General features: G+C 44.3%; 1 protein-coding gene across 17 annotated transcripts in view; it reads right to left on the reverse strand.

Moving 5' to 3' along the window:
• KCNMA1 (potassium calcium-activated channel subfamily M alpha 1) overlaps positions 1 to 17,840 on the reverse strand; it is an 804,436-nt gene that overhangs the window by 159,310 nt on the left and 627,286 nt on the right. For all 17 annotated transcript variants that reach the window (XM_066349726.1, XM_066349728.1, XM_066349714.1 and 14 more), the window contains exons 15-16: positions 16,059 to 16,168; positions 3,526 to 3,594 (exon numbers count right to left, since the gene is read on the reverse strand). In XM_066349726.1, the coding sequence (XP_066205823.1) occupies positions 3,526 to 3,594; positions 16,059 to 16,168 (179 nt within the window). The remainder of the gene's footprint in view (positions 1 to 3,525; positions 3,595 to 16,058; positions 16,169 to 17,840) is intronic.

Raw genomic sequence — 17,840 nt, forward strand, 5'->3', positions numbered from 1 at the left:
AAAGGCCAAAAGCCAACAACAGAGGTGCAACCACTGTGACTGTGGACCTTTGAAGATACAAAGTGTGCAGTAACTTCTCGCAGTTGGATCATATCAATAATACCAAACTGACAGGAAGCCACCTCTATTTTCACACATCTACTCAAAAAGTCACAGAAGAATCTGACTTTGGAAAGAATTCCAGACCAATACACATACACACACACACACACACACACACACAATTACGAACATAAACAAATGACAGTGGTTACAACCACAAAGAAAAACAACTCTTGAGAAGATGAACAAGTAAGCATCTCAACAGTATGTTTTCAACAACACTTCCTCAGATTGAGAACATATTGAAAAGCTACAACTGGAAATGTTAACCCAAAAAGTTAAAAAACAAAAAAAAACTATTGATGAGGATTTGGTCATGCTTCATGCAACATATAACAGCAGCAACACAGGGTGAGGTCACATGGTGAAAATTGAGATACTTCATGTTAAGAAACGTGCCATATATACTAGGAAAAACAGAAAGCCATAAATTCATCTCCATAAACAGTACTCATTCAGTAAATCCAATGTGATAATCTGGTAATTTCATATGAGTGCCCTATGTCTGCACTGAGTACTGCCCAAAAAATAAAATAAGCAAAATGTTAGCATCAAAATAAGCATAAGGAAAAAGAGTGAAGTGTAAGGGCTTGGTCTCTGTTTTGTGGATAAAAGGGCACAAATTTTGCTCTAGAAACTGGAAATCAAAGATGGGGAGGAGGTCACGGGAATGCGGATGTGGTATGTAGACAAACGGCACCCAGTCTGGGGGACACCAAGACACTCAGGACAGGACAGACACAGACACGAGGGCTGGAGAGAGCATCCTCCTTTTCAATGTGAAGAGCATTTTTCCCCATCATTGGTGCTGTGACTGAAACAGGAGTGTGTCTTTTGAGGTTTCTTTTTCTTTTTTTAAGTTTCCTGCAAAGAAGTTAGTGCAGCATCCAAAAAAAAATCAACAAATCAAACAAGAGAAGCAATATGCCACTTTCAATTTTTATGTACTCTAGCTAGAGAGAGGTTTATTTTTAAATATACATATAGAAATATATATACACTAGACAAGGGAATGAGATTATATATAGATGGACACATATATATATATAATCTCTATCGTCCTGAATTCTTGACAAATGGTCCTGTGGTTAGAAGAGAAGATAAGAGGGTGGAGGTTGGGAGGAAAGTTAGCGAAGAGCGCATACCGCTTTCGGCTTCTGCAAAACGACAAGAAAAGAATTTAAAATCAAACAATTTGACACCAGAAGGAAAAGAAGGAATAAAACCTTTGTTTCAAATCATTTGAAGGAGTCATGTGAAAACAAGGTTTTTCAGCAAAGCGTGGAGACAGCATCATGGGTGAAACACAAAGGGGGCAGGTCAACGCCTGGGGGTGCAGTAGAGGCAGGTGCCAGGACTTTAACACCCAAGCACTTAGAAAATGTACGAGGAACGGAAATGGGAAATTTTAAGTGCAGAAAAAAATTAAAACGATTATCTCAGGAAGCGTCACCCACTTGATTCTTTGAAGTATAGATATTCTGTCTGATACGTCCTGTGTTTTCTCACAGGCAGGGTCCACATTCCCTCAAACACACCTTTTTCCACAAGAACCAATGAGCTTCCACACTGAGACCAAACCACATTGGAGGATTAAAGCTGGCAACGGCACACAGAAAGCCAAAACAAAGCCAAACAAGTTCTTTTCTCCCTTTAAGAAAACAATTTAAAAAAAAAAAAAACTAAAATACTCTTTCTGTAAATATGGCTTTGTTGAAAACATCTCTGATTCGTGAATTAATCAGAAGGTCCATCAAAGAAAAGATTCTGTCTTCAGGGAAAGCTCTGATTCTTTTTTCTCAGAGTGGTGACGATGTGCTCACACTGAACCATTAACAGCCTTTTTCTCTCCCTCCTTGTGACCAGAAAGTGGCAGGCGGGAGATGGCAGGTCAAGGTTCAGAGTACAGTGTCCTGCTATAAAATTATCCCAGAATGGCTGAGAAACACTATTCAGCATCACCCACATCATGACACTTTTTGAGAGATGCACAAATAATAGAGAACACTGAATTACACAAAGATTTACTGACTTGGCAACACAAAGAATATCATTTGCAAAATCCCCTACACAGGTACATGTGAGCACTGGCACCGACATGGGCAAGCAGTAGTTCCAGAAACATCCATGTTATCTGCTGAACAGCAAATAGCCAAGACTCTCAGTGGTTTTTTTTGCAAATAATATTCTTCACTTTGCCATCACAGAAAAGGAAAATGTGTCTCTACATACATATGTGTTGACTACTATAACCATGCCTTACATGGGACTACCAAATCTACCATCTTTTCTTCCTTTTGGTTGATTTGGATTTTCAGAATAGCTGAACATTTGATCAGATTGACTTTGTGGGCAAATCTGATCTGGGGGTCAAGGCAACAGAGAACATTGGATTGACCAGTTTACAATCCAGTGTTTCTCTGGGTTAGAGACACAGATTAAATGTTTGGAAGTCATTCATCCAAATAATGAAAGCTTCTTAAAGGGTGAGAGCAGGAATCTTCTAGTCTTGCCCTGCACTTTGCTCAGTCATTAAGGTGTAGGCAGAGAGTGCCTGTACGCTACAGGAAGGTTACTGACTTATTGATACAGTTAGGAACAAACCATGGATGTCAATTCAGAGAACAAAAGTGTGAATACTTCGCAATGACTTGTCTTTCTTCCAGAACTATTGATAAGAATTGGGAGAGGGAGTGGCAAAAATCATCTCTGTTTTATCTGTATACATACAGTAGTCCATCAACAACATTCCTTGTTAAGATGCTTCCGTCTTTCAGTGTGAACTCATATATTGACTGGGGTGTTATCTGTTTCAACCAGACCCAATCCCTCATCAGTCTGACTTCCACATAATTAAGTACAAAATAAATAAATAAAGAGGGCTCCTGCCTCTGAGCCTTGATCTCCTAGCTAATTTACATGAAGCTGATACTCTGCCACCTGGATTTCAGTTGCACTGGGAGAAGCACATATGGTCCACAATAGGCTGCGTGTAATTTGGCTATCAAGAGAGAGCACACCTCCCATCATGGCTCTGCCCCGGCTTGCTGTGAAGGCAGCCAGAGTCCACCTGCTCTGTACTCACAATAGGAAAAGGGGGTAGGAGGACAGTATCTTCCCTGCTTTTCTGCTGAGAGGATGGAAAGTGAAAGTTGATGTGACAGGATGGAGATCTGAGTGTCTCTTCCCTTTCCCCCCGAAGCACACTCTCAATGCCCAGTGGAGCTAAAAATGCCAGGCGGGTCTGGGATAGAAACTCTGGTGTCTGGTTGACCATGCCTTGACATGCATCCTAGGGTCAGAGAGGTGTTGCCCACGGTTCCAAGCAAATAAATAATGCCTAGAAAGGAAGTGGCCCGAACGTTCCCAGGGTACACTCTCACCATCACATGTCAGCTGGCCACTGCATCGCAGCACACTTACCGGCTCTCCCGGTTGGCGGACTTGTACTCAATGGCTATCATTAGGAGCTTGAGCTTCACAAAACACAGTCTGCAATGAGACGGAGAGACCTCCCAGTCAGTGATTCTGAAGGACCGGAGCCACAGAGAAAACACTGTGATGACCTTTCCATCTCCTAGCCAGTCCTTATCCAAGGGACCCTCATTCTACAGTCGCTGTGCCAAATGGACAGGGCTGGGAGCGACACCCCCCCCCCCCCGGCTTCCCCATTAAAGCTGATTTCTCACAAGTGATAAGGCGCCGAATGTTCAAAGTGCAAATTGCACTCAGGTATAGATGTCTAGACACAGATTCCAAGCAGGAATTGGTGCCTGGGGATTTATGCTGGGCCAGATTCATTAGTTTCTCAGTTGGGTAGTAAAACGTTAACTGCAGGGAGAGGGAGGTTTTTGGAGCAGCTGGACCTGTTATTTGGATTCCATTTTGGTCTTTTATACAAATGGCTCATATTGTTGTTCTGAGCAAACCCCTGAGTGCACGGAATGATGGTAATAACCCTTAGCATCCGTGTAACTGCCCAGCACATGGCTGTGGCGCCATCACTCCTGGCTCCGGCCAAGCTGCCTCACCTCATCTGCCCGCTGCTCTTGCCGGCGGCCCAGAATGCTTTGAGGCTGGCTGGGTGCTGCCTCCGTGCCTTCACTGATGCAGATATTGTTCCTGGAACATCTTTTCCTCTCCTCCTGACCCACCTTCCCAGGCCCACATCGAATTTAACCTCCTGTGTAGGTCTTCTGTAGCTACAACCCCTCCGATTTCCTCTCTATTCTCAGAACTCCTCCAACACCTTGTCTGTGACCACATCATCTACAGCCCTTGGTCAAGCCAAGGCTGGCTATGGTTCATGTGTCTGAATTTTGTCTCATCAGCCAGCTTAACCACTTTAAGACCCTTAGATTGGTTTTGAACTCGCCATAGTGTGTACATGGAACCACTGATACAGAAAAGCTCAATAAAAATATTAGAATATTATATAACACAAAATATTACATAAATAACATCATACAATTAGATGGAAATATATTTACATAGTCATAGAAATAAAAGCTCATGTAAATGATACAATAATGATATAAATTATAATTGTGTTTCTACAATGGGCATTATCACTTATGCTCCAAAGACTGGCTAATACAGCAATGGTTTACTGAGAGATGGAGAAGTAAACTTGTGGTTATTAGCTCCAGAGTTGTAAGGGGGAGGGTGTGCTGGATCCCAGGTCAGGGCCTTTAATCCACACAATGTCCCTAAGAGGGAAACGTTGTCTTAGTTATTTAGACTTCTACTGATATCTCTTTTTTACAGGTGACGACACTCAGGCTCACAGAGCCCATGTAACGTGCCAAGCTCCCGCTACTACTTGGCAGCATTTACAACATCTTCATCCTCAGTGAAGCCTACTTTGTGTTGGCAGAGATGGGCAATAAGCAAATATACAAGTGGATAAATAATAAATTTCCAAATGAAGACAAGAACTATGCAGAAAATAAAACCCTTATGAGAATAGACAGTAACTAGAAATGTGTGTTATCAGTGATGTCCAAGGAAGGCCATTCTGAAGAAGTGACACTAGAGCACAGAGCCCTGGATCATGATGAGAAAAAGCAGGCAACGAGAGGATCTGGAGAAAGAGCATCCTAGGGAGGAAAAACAGCAAGTGCAAAGCCCTGAGGCAGAAAGGAACTTGGGGTATTCGAGGAGCAGCAATAATGACTATGATAACATAACGATTGGGTCAGGGATCTAGGCAGGAGCAAGATCAGAAGGCTTTGCTGGTCACATCAAGGACTCTGCAGCTTATTCCAAGTGGAACGGGAAGCTCTGGGTTGGTTTTTTTGTTGTTGTTGTTTTTACAGAGACAGAGAGAGAGAGAGTCAGAGAGACAAACAGATAGGGACAGACAGGAACAGAAAGAGATGAGAAGCATCAATCATCAGTTTTTTATTGTTCATTGATTGCTTTCTCATATGTGCCTTGACCGTAAGCCTTCAGCAGACTGAGTAACCCCTTGCTCGAGCCAGCGATCTTGGGCCCAAGCTGGTGAGCTTTGCTCAAACCAGATGAACTTGCGCTCAAGCTGGTGACCTTGGGGTCTCGAACCTGGGTCCTCGGCATCCCAGTCCGACACTTTACCCACTGCACCACTACCTGGTCAGGCTCTGGGTTGGTTTTAATAGCAAGGTGTCATAATCAGATGTGCTGGCCTTGTGGATGTGTTACTTACAGGTAAAGTGCTGACGAAGGCCTTATGCTGTCTAGCGGGAATAAAACCAATTGCTCATTCATAGCTTGTGAGGTCACAGTCCTCCATATTGCTTTCAACATACAGATTTCAAAGGACCCCCTCCATGCAGACATATTCGGGCTCTCTGGTGATTTGTAGGTTTGTGATTCCTGCCAGCAGACTCTAATGACCTAGGCTTTATGCTGATTACGCAGTTTGCGGAAACACCAATCCAACTACAGCTGGAAAAATGCTCTTAATTTATGTCCTATACACGCACCTTTTATGGAGCTGTTACTTCTGGAGCTTAAACTGTTTAAAATATCAGATGGCTTATGCAATATTCATTGAACTAAATTACTAAGATTAAGTAACCACTTTCTAATGTAAATAGCAGCTAAATGCCAAAAACTCAAGAAGTCTGATCTTGATCTTAGCACGGAACATGAAGAAGCCAATTTGCTGATATTCTATGAGCAACAGCCACTCTGATTTGGGATTCTGAAAGTTCACAGGATCAAAGATCTTTAATGTTTTAACAACCTGATCCTACTGGTGAGAAGGGAAGAAACATAGTTAATAGTAATAGTGAATAATGTCTGCCTCACTGCTACGATACCATTTACCAGCTAGATATAAAGAGAAAGGGGCGGCCCTGGCCGGTTGGCCCAGTGGTAGAGTGTCGGCCTGGCGTGCGGAAGTCCCGGGTTCGATTCCTGACCAGGGCACACAGGAGAAGAGCCCATCTGCTTCTCCACCCCTCCCCCTCTCCTTCCTCTCTGTCTCTCTCTTCCCCTCCCGCAGCTGAGGCTCCATTGGAGCAAAAGATGGCCCGGGCGCTGGGGATGGCTCCTTGGCCTCTGCCCCAGGCGCTAGAGTGGCTCTGGTCGCAACAGAGCGACGCCCCGGAGGGGCAGAGCATCGCCCCCTGGTGGGCAGAGCATCGCCCCTGGTGGGCGTGCTGGGTGGATCCCGGTCGGGTGCATGCGGGAGTCTGTCTGACTGCCTCCTCATTTCCAGCTTCAGAAAAAATATAAAAAAAAAGAGAGAGAGAGAGAGAAAGGGGCTTTCTTAACACAGGAAAGTTGATAAAATCTATGTGGCCTTGGGCACATTAATAACCTAGCAGTGGGTATACCAGCCGATCTGTGAGTCCTCTGTCATAACTTTCAAACCTCTATCTAAGATAATTTTACTACTTTACAGAAGCCTCTTTTTAAAAAGCACTTTGATCCAAAACGTGTCATTGCTCACTGGCCAAAGTGACGAATAGGAGAGGAACAGAGTGATGTAAACAAAGTGAGGATACTCAAACAATGCCACCACTGCACATTTTCACACTCAGACCCTTTGAGACTGGCTGATCCCGCCCTTCTCATACAGATGACAAACAGAGGTCCAAAGATGGGAAAGCAACTTGCTCAAGGTCAAGTGGCCTTTACACAGAAAAGCCAAAAGTGGAAATTAAGCAATGTGTTCAAGATTAAACTACTTTTATGTAAAAATGTCAAAAGTGGAAACCAAGTCTCAATGCGGAGTGCTGTGCAGATGTTTCTCATAAAAGCAGAGGAAATGAAGTGGTGGCCAGGAGCCCAACGTGCAGACATGTTCTATTCAGTCAGCACAGCGACTTTTTTGCTTTGTTTTAAACTGGCATTGGATAGCAACAGGTGATTTCATATTAAAATCAGTATTTCAGCTTTCCTGGACAAATCAGATATGGTCACTGGGAAGCTACACTGCATATGGCTAACAGAGATTGGAGCTTCAAAACACTTGCCCTTTTAGAAAAGACATGTGTTCTCCAATGTGCCACAGTCCCCATCACTCCCTACTGTCTCAAACACTCTTCACTCTTTGGTACGAACTACCACTGATAGGCATCCAAGTTTTTAAGCTCTGTGCTAAGAGCATCATCTGGATGCTTGCAAAAATACCAATCTTGAGTAATTGACTGTTTACATTGGAAGCAGAACTAAGTACCCCTTTGCTAAAATCACAGTTTTTCATTAAATCCTGCCACAGAGAGTTGGTCAATGCCAGGGTACTAAGTATAACACTGCAGCAGAATGCAGCCCCCGCTGGGTGTCCAGTGCAGGAAGGCAGATCCAGGTGAGTGGGTGTGGTCTGGGATGGTAATTTATTTATTCATCTCTCTGCCCTCTAGACTGAGCTCCTTCTGGTGCAAGATGCATGCTTTATCTCCCTGGCATTTTGCAAAGTGCAAAGCATAAGCTTTCAGGTAATGCTGATTAAATAGATGTATGAAAGGATGGGGAGCATAACATCACAAGTTGCTGGAATAACACAGATAAAGTGGTAAACTGGGAAAGTCTAGTTTAGGCAGAGGAGGCTTGGGAGTGAGTATAGAATCATGAAACAGGGTGTTATCAATGTGTCTTCTTTAAAAACACACATATGGGGAGGGGGAAGGTGTAGATAATAGTGGCAACATGCTCTGAGAATCTAGCTTGTGCTTTCAACCCATTATGCCATGATGTGAGCACAGGTCTCAGACACAAGCAATTTCTCCTGGGGATCCCATTACAAGCGGTTTGCCCCACGAATGCGCCTTCAGACTACCCAAAATTAATGTCCTAAAATTAAACACTTATTTGCAGCATTCAATACCACTTTCTTTTGGTTAAGCAAAACGGGCTTGCTCGTCCAGTCCTTACAGTCATTCTATAGCTCTCCTCAGGCACCGTGCTTAAATGTGCAGAGGTCTAGGTGGGGTGAGAAAGGAGACCTGGGGTGAGGCAGCGTACCAGCAGGAAGCAAGAAAACTTTCACTCACAGTATGATAAACACGATGAAATCAGCCCTAAGTTAGCAAGAATTCAATTCCTGGTTTCTCAAATAAAATGTCCCAATATGTCCAATGCAGGAAGTTGTCTCTGGCTGCAAAAATAATTACAGGGGAATAGAAATGACTTCTTTTTTTTCTCCCCAAGAAAAAAAAATGTCACTGTCACAAAAAATGGTCTTAAACCAGAAATCTGCAATAAAACTGTTGTAATAACAAATTAGATTGCTTTCGTGATAATTATTAAGTATAGGTCTACCAAATTTGATGACGACATTAGACAAAGCCTTTTTTTTTTTTTTTTTTTTTTTACTGCCAGCATCATCTCTTAACTATAGTAGTTTCAAGCCAGATGTTCCTGAGCAAAGGCTCTTAAGAATTAGAGTCCAAATGTTTCTACCTACCCAGAGGGAAATAAATTGTTCTTGTCATTAAATCAGCCCCCTTGACTAGAAAGATTGCTTGCTAGTGTGAATTCAGCACAGAAACCTGTGGTAGAGTTTGCACCTTTGAATGTGCTCAGGGAGAATACGCAAATATGTGGCTTAGGGCCGGGAGCAAGGTGGGTGAGGTGGGTGAGGCCTGAAGAGGCAGTTCTCTGTGTGCCCTCCAAACCCAGCCCCACCAAAGCGCCAGCCCCTCTTCGGTTCCCCAGAGGGACCGTGGAAATGTCAGGCTGTCACCTGGAACAGGAGGAGATGCACAGTCAGTACTGGGCATTGTGAAACCAGATCTGCAGGATCTGGGGGCTGGAATGAAAGAGAATCACATTGAGGAGCCTCAATTTAAAATGGTAGGCTTTGTTTCAAAATGGAAACATCTAGTTAGAAACATTTGAAACGGGCATATGAAAGACTCAGCATCAAGAAAATGGAAGTGGTGTGTGATATGAAGTGCTCACGAGCTGATGGTATTCAGACCTCATTTCCTGACAGCAGACAGAGGGGAGCAGAGGGCTTTAGCAATCCCACCCTCCGTCGCACACACACTCTGCAGTGTGCAGAGCCTCCACCTGCACACCTAAGACACTTACACTTAAAAATAATTACATCCTTTTATACGGACAATTAGCATTTGTCTAAAATGTGAACACATGCATTTTGGAAGGCTGGGTGATTATTGTTAGTCAGGAACATGAAATGTAAACTGTGTGTCTGCTGTGAGTACTCAGCATCGAGTCAAGCACACAGAATCCGTCCCATTTCCAAACGGACTGCCCCCCTCACCCTTCCTGCAGAGAATTCTAGACCTGCAACTGCCTCTGGGGCCTTCAGCTAAGGGTTTTATAGACCTTATGATCACTGATTTATTCACTAACATGTACAAGGATTGTTACTGGTCACCTTGTGGGTCCCTATAGTAGAAAAACTCATAAATACTGTATTCCTGTCTATATTCATACATATTTAGTCCTAATTATAATACCCTCAAATAAGTAGGTAAATCGAGCCAGTTCTTTGAGAAAAAGTAATTTTTAAAGCTGAGTCTTGAGCCCATCTATAAAATCCTATAAAATCCTCATTTCTGCAGTCTGGCTAAATAAATCTATCATATAACAGGTTGCTGGCATCTTTCTGCTCCATGTTCAAATTTGGGTTATCTTTCTCTCGTGATGTCACAGAAGCCAAGCTAAACTAGCCACAGTTTTCACTGGGCAGGAGACTCAGCTTTCCCCAAGTGGTCTTAATTCTAAGTTTCCTCAAGTGGATGCATTGGAAAGCTCTCCCCACACAAAGTGATACGGGATAAGAGCACAATTTTCTAAATACATTAATGACCCTGAATGCAGGTGGAGGAGGAGATGAACACCCCTGTCCCAGCTGCCCAAACTGCCTTGAACCAGCACAGAAGCACCCGTGCTTGCGCCTGGGCTGGAGGACAGAACCCCCGCCCCTCTAGCACAACAAAGTGTGCTGTGATCACAGTTCCCCAAGTTACCCCAGCCATTAAATTCTCACATCAAATCTGGATTTTAACTGTTCCACCAGCTGTAGGGGGACAACTATACTTCAAATATCTCTTTTGTCCTAATCCCCTCTGAGCTGTAAAACCTGATAAAATTAGGCTTTTATATTTTGTAAGTGACGAATGACTGACTAATATGCTCACTATGAGGTTCAGCACCTAGACTAGAACATGGTGTTCTTGTGGTAGAACGTCCAAACCTCCTGTTTCCTCTGGCCCCTCCTTCTTTCCCTAGATCCCTCTTCTCCCCTGGGTCCTCACTTTCCTACCTGAAGGCAGAGGGCTGTATCCTCATATCTGCTAGTTCTCAGGATAAAAACACTCTCATTACTTCCCCTTGAAAACATCACATGTCAAGGGACACCTGCTTTGTCTCCTCTCCTCATCTAAAGGGGTAAACAATTTGCTCTTGTTGGAAAATCTCAAAGAGACCGAGGTGTTGAGAAGGTTTTGGGTGGTTCCCAGTGTTCTCACTCCCTGCCACTTAGCATCCCCTCTTCCCTCTTTACTGCCTCTCTGAATCCAACCTCCATACAAGGCATAGATCAAGTGCCATCTCTTCCAGGAAGCTTCTCCATGTCACCTCCAGCCTACAGGAAGCTGTCTTTCTGCAACTCTCGCCTCTGTCTTCCGTTGTGTACAACCATCAAACAAACACTTAGCAATAGGTCCTCAGCTCTCCCTGAAAATGGGAGTACTTCCTTAGCCAGATTGCAAACTCTCAGAAGGCAGCCGCTGTAGGGAAACAGAATCCTTTACTTGGCATTTGTAAGTATTGTTATTAATCTTTTATTTGCATACATTTGATCAAATCTAATTGCAGTTTCCTCTGGGGAAGGCATCACGCCTGGCACACTAATATCACACATTCATTAAATATCTACTCACTTGACTGGTGGCAGAATTTTCTAAAAGATAAGAGTAAAATATAACCTGAAAATGCCACCGTATATTTCTGTCTTCCTCTATGCTTACATCACACTCGATGGGGCAAGATGAAGCAGTAGGTGACAGAAGAGGAGGAAGAGGGGAAAGTACATTAGGTGGTTCTGAGAGGTAAGTAATGCCATTCCTATTACAGAGATAAGGAAACTGGGGATAAGCCCGGAGTCCCAGGTCAGACAACTGGTAACTATCGAAGGAAGGAGATCTGCATAAATCAAATATTTTGTCTCAAATCACATAACCAGCAAGTGTCTGATCTAGAGGATTGACCTCTGGCCTTTGCTACTCCATAGCTCACACTCCATGACATCACACAGCATCCTATTACATTAACTGCTCAAAACAGGACACTTCAGTGGGAAACATGGCCTCCTACCCCAGCAGGTTTCCTGCAGGCTTGGCACTGGTCATCTGCACCCTCCAGAGGTGAGGCTAGGGACTGTGGGGAGGGGGAGGGAAAGGAAGCTGGGGTTTTCTGGTGTTCAGAGAACAATGGAAGGCACCCTTTCCTTCAAGTCCCCACACTCCTTTGCCTTGCTCTGAATGCCACCCAGGCCCAGGAGCAAGCCTGCTGTGTAAGACCAAGAGGAAATACTCAGGAGCAGCAGGTCCTTAAAAGGAGGCATCCTGGGGTAGGCCCAGGACATGCCCACCAGGACCTCCAGCGAGGCCAAGGGGCAGCTTCAGTGCTGCATCCCCAACAGTCTGGTTTCCTCTGGGTCTCTCTGCATTTGGCTCATCTGCTCTCCCCAGTCTGAGGTTGCGTCCATGACCCCAGGGGAGACATAACCGAGAACATTCCCAGATTCAGTACCCCACGTCTTCCTACACGGATCCTGATCAGGCTCGGGGAGTAGACAGAGCTGTCAGGGGTTTGCTTGACCTGCTAGGGCACAGTCTCCTTCCTGTGTCCCTGGAGGGGTCCGTATACCCTACGTGGAGAAGGAATGATGGCAAGGAAGCTCACACAGAGGCCCAAATCTTAGCTTGCATGGTGTGGCCCACCCCCACATCTATGATTGGGCTAGAATCAGAGGGACACATTCCAGTGTCTGAGCCCCAAGTGGGGAGTAAGAGAGGTTACTCCAGTCCGTGGTGTGGAGGGTTGGGGTCCATGAGGGTTTCCAGTCAACAAACTGACTGAGGATCACCTGATGGGTTTGTAAAAATGCAAATTTGGGGGCCTCAACCCAGGTATTAAAATCTGAAGATGTAGCCTAGAAACCTCTCTATTTAATAAGCTCCCTAGGAGATTCTGAATTAGCCAGGCTCCATCTAGCAGCAACCCCATGCTGCCCAGTCGCCAGGCCCCAGCCTCGAGTGCTGGTTCTGAAACCTGTCCGCTGGGTGGCTGGGGAGGGACACCTACGCCTTCAGCGTCCTTGTTTGCAAACCAGGAACAGTGACACTAATCTAAGTGTCACAGCATTGTTACGAGGATTAAATAAGAAAATGTAAATGAACTATTTAAAAATGATGTTGCATTTGATCTAAACTAGTTGCTGTTTTTGGAACAATGCTGATTCTTCTGGCAAGAAATGTGGTGCAGCCAAAATCCTGGCCCAGAGCAGTCAAAGCACACAGCCGGTGTGCACCTACCTCCCTAGGACAAGGGAGAGCGCCGCTCTGCCTAAGATTTCCAGAAAGCTTGCCCCGGGAGCCTTCACACCTCCTGCCCCTTAAAAATGTGTTCTTGGGAAAAGACCTCAGATTTCACCCATTTTATCCTACCCTCTTGTCTTGCACAGAATGATTCTCTCAACTTATAGGACAACAGCAAGCTCCCCTGTGCTGTGATCCCACCCTGCAATGGGCATTCTGCCAGCCTGGAGGAAGAGCAAATGTATTTCTTTTCTGCTTTAAGATGTTATGTGCTGCGTATTGTTTTAATGCAGTGCATAATTACAGAAACTCTTCTGAAAATCTGTATATTTTATCTATGCTTTATTATACCCAGAATATCCCCCAATTCTTTTTTGTCCACATGCAGCAGCTTAAAATATATTTTGGCACCCTTTATGTCATCTTGAAATTAAACAGCCAATTCTTACTGTAATGAAAATACTTCTGCGCCAGCCCGGTGATATACAACACTACACTCTAATTACGGCTGTGCTTTAATTAACCTGAATTGAAGAGTGTTATCATTAAACTGCTGGTAACTTTGAATTATGGCTTTTCTTTAATTTAAAGTAGAAAACACAGATAATTAAGCCTCCAGATAATCAAATGCTTGAGGAGAGCTTCAATGTTTTGGGATGTTCCTAAATCTCATTAAATGTCCTTTCTTTATTGATTATTTCTACCTCTGCTGTATCATTGTGTTAAACGAATAATAGCACTAAGTTGAACACATTCCTATTCACATCAGAAGGTTTTCTTGTTTTATTGTATTCCAGAGGCTGTACTGAACAAATACTAAATTCTCTGACAAGGTGTGTCTGGGGATGTTCTCCTCCTTGGGACATATTTTGAACTTGAAAATCCATCACAGGAAATATTGATAGCAGTCACTAGTCTCCGACTCTTGAGTTTCACACTCCCCTATGGGTCGGAGGAGGCAAGCTCACGCATCCGTGGGCCAGGCCTGGGACAGAAGGGCAGATGTGGCCCGGGGAAGCAGGGCCTTCCCTAAACCCTTCTTCGCAGCAAACTGGAGCTAGTGAGCATGCGGTGGAAGTGCAAGGCTTGTATTGGCTCATCGGATTTTCAGGAGAGAACAGAAACCTACTTCAGATGTGAAATACCTCTATTTGGAAATACTGCCAATTAACGTTTGAGAAATGAAACACCGTGGAGGGTAAATTTGGGAGTCAAATTCACCCTGTGGGTTTCCCAGTTGCTGCTTCTGGGGCGAGCAGTCCTAAGCCGCCAGGTTAACGCTCCTGTGCATTGATTTGGTTCCCAAGAGCAGAAGGGAAGCAACAGGGAAGCAGGTTTCAAGGGAGCACTCAGCTTAGATATAAACACCGTTCAAGCCCGGAAGAATCACCAATCAAGGGTGGGGCTTTGAATGCTCCCTGTTAATGCCTCCAACACCACAGCAGCCCTCCAGGCTCCGCATGTGCCCACATGACCCCTTCATCAGACACAGGAGGCCACAACTGCCTTTTCATAGAACCAGCTTCTATATAAATCCTGAAGTCCCCTGAGCGCTCTATCCTAGGTGGGCCAAGCCCCATGGGGGAGAAAAGCCCCAGATGGCCTCAGTGTTCCAGGACCCAGTGCCTCTGAATGGTTAACTTCTTTCTGTGGCAGAAAGAGAAATAGCTTTCAGAGACAGGAACACATGGGAGTTACAATAGGGCATCCATTTTCAGAAAATAACCCCTTCGGAATCAATTACCTATTCACTTTTCCAGTCCATTTAGCATTTAAACTTTCACTTAGAGACAGGGTGAGGAATTTCAGTAAACAGCCAAACGGTTTTGGATTGCTCAGGGTCTGGGCCCAGGGACAGACTGAGTGTGCACCTGCTCTGTTCACTGACAAGCTTCTCCAGGTAAACTCTTACTTCCCAGATGCTCTGTCCCCTCTCCATTGTGCACAGAACATAAAACTGAGACAGGGGAACCCAAGGGCCCCCAGGACTGTCCTCCTAAGACCTCCCTTTCCAGGAGGTCAGTTTGGTTTCCAGGCGGACAGGACAAGAGCACAGTGTTCCTTCCACAGCCCGAGGGTTTCCCAGAGGCCCGTTTCTTCCCAGTTGGTATCAGTGAGACTGAGTTTATCAAATCCTTTGCTAGGGTGTCAATGGATCTGGCTGAGTATTTCAGCATTCCCAGGGAGTTTGTGTTTTCATTAGAAACCAAGCCCCTGTTTGTAAGACCCAACGTCTGAGATCCTAAGTGGAGAATTTGAGGCATCCTCCTGGTGGAAGTTTCTTGGGGTCTGGGCCACCTGAAGCTCCTGAGGTCATACCCCTCAGGTGATCATCTATTCTACCTCGAGGGGCTATGGCTGGCTGTGGCTGCCCTCGCTCACACTCATCCTGCTGAGCCAGTGTCAGGAGAAGCTCAGCCTCCTTATTATTGTAACATGGTAGCTGTTCGCGTCAGGGACATTTTCAAGGTCTCCTCCTGTTAAGTGTGGTTCCACACTTACCTTGAATGCACTTTGAACAGTGGCTTCTCTGATGTCTCTATGATCTGACTGAATTGAAAGAGAGATTAAAATTCCTATCATCAAGGGGCTAGCGAGATATGCTAGTAAAATCAGAGACATGGGTTCATGCCTCCCTTCATAAATGTGCCTACATCACAGGAGCATAATTCAAGACTTGCAGAAAAAATGCAGTTCCTAATTTAGTACAAATGATAGGTGCAAAGCCTGAGATTCTCAGGGCCGGAGGAAAAGTAGGGCCAGCAGAAATCCCAACACAGGGATGATGCAGTGATCCACCTTCCCATTCATCACACAAGGTTGAGCACACAGCACACAGTCCGTAACTGTTGAGTATCCCCACGGTGCCGGGCAGAGGTGCGGTGTCTTTCCTACAAGGGGCACATTATAGATCCCTGAGGGCTGAAAAGCATATGGTCGATGGTCACTTACTCACAAACAGTAGGGAAGGACAGACCCACGAAGGCACTGGAGAGATATTCTGTGTACATTTCATTTGACACTCCTTCCAAGTAGTATTTCTGCCACGTGTCTTCCTCGATCTAAAGGAAAAGAAGAGGAAGAAGGTTTAGGACAGGGGTCCCCAAACTTTTTACACAGGGGGCCAGTTCACTGTCCCTCAGACCAGTAGAGGGCCAGACTATAAAAAAACTATGAACAAATCCCTATGCACACTGCACATATCTTATTTTAAAGTAAAAAAACAAAATGGGAACAAATATATGCAATATTTAAAGTAAAGAACAAGTAAATTTAAATCAACAAACTGACCAGTATTTCAATGGGAACTATGGTCCTGCTTTTGGCTAATGAGATGGTCAATGTCCGGTTCCATATTTGTCACTGCTACCCATAACAAGTGATATGACGTGCTTCCGGAGCTGTGATGTGTGCATCCCACGTCACTGGAAGTAGTACTGTACATGAGCCACATCACACTTTGCGGCACCACCACATACAGTACTCAAGGAGCACAGGATGCATCCACGTGCTCTTCTCACTGACCACCAATGAAAGAGGTGCCCCTTCCGGAAGTTTGGCGGGGCCAGATAAATGGCCTCAGGGGGCCACATGTGGCCCGCGGGCTATAGTTTGGGGACCCCTGGTTTAGGATAATGGCAGTAGGCTATAAAAAAAAAAAAAAATTTGAGTTCTACCACCTTGCAAACAAATGAATGCACTGGTGTGTGATGGTACCCTTTTTCAGCAACCAGGCACACACCTGCATCAGCCACGGGAAGCTTTCATGTCCCTAATTCACAGATGAGGAGTATGTCCTATCCACAGCATTATGTCTTTGAAACCCTACATGACTTCCACGGTGCAGAGGCATGGGCACTCACTGCAATACAGGTGGGCAGGAAAACCGACGTTATTTGTTCGCACAGCAATTTTTAAATTATTATCAGAACTTATAAAAGTCTGTGATATTTTACACAATTCCACTTTAAGTAGTCATAGCAAAGAAACAGATAGACAAGTATATAAAGACATATGTACAAGAACATTTTCTCTATTCATGAAAAATCAAAAATAATCGTAAATGTATGTTTATACAATGGAATATAAAGAAGCAATTAAAAATTATGATAAAAACATATATGTTAATATATACCTCTTGCTGCTTCCCATCTCCATTTCCCCTGGAGGTTCCATAAGGGAAAAGAATGGGAGAAACTTCCCAGCCAACAGGAAGTGGCTCTTAATAAAGTGGCTCTTAACAACATCTTGTGCTGATGTTGACTCAAAAGGCATCTTGCCTGTAGCCCATCAGTAAGTTAACTGGTGAACTGTAATGCTAGAAATTGAAAGAGACTTGGAAACAGTGGGAAATACACACCTACTTTCTATTTGGTGACACTCTAGAATATAAAACCCAGAAATCCTTGAGAAATAAGTGGCATGCTCTCTGCTTCTATGCTATCTGTCTGTTTTGTGCTCTCTCTGGGTGATTAGAACATGTCATTTAACCTCATTACACTGAGCTGCTCTCACCTACTCTCACACATTCCATATTAGCTCTGCGACGCCATTGGGTACGGGCTGTTTATCTACAGATTGCGCTTCCCCAGAGTGGGGTTTTTAAAAGAAAGGTACTCAACCATTTCTACTGCTAAACTGTATGATTTAAAAAATTAACTGCAATGTGTTTAGCCTAAACATGAACTTCTTAATTTCCTCAAATCTAAGATTTCAACTTTTTTTTCAAATAAA

Source organism: Saccopteryx leptura, chromosome 9, assembly GCF_036850995.1.
Source record: "Saccopteryx leptura isolate mSacLep1 chromosome 9, mSacLep1_pri_phased_curated, whole genome shotgun sequence".
Classification (NCBI taxonomy): Eukaryota; Metazoa; Chordata; class Mammalia; order Chiroptera; family Emballonuridae; genus Saccopteryx; species Saccopteryx leptura.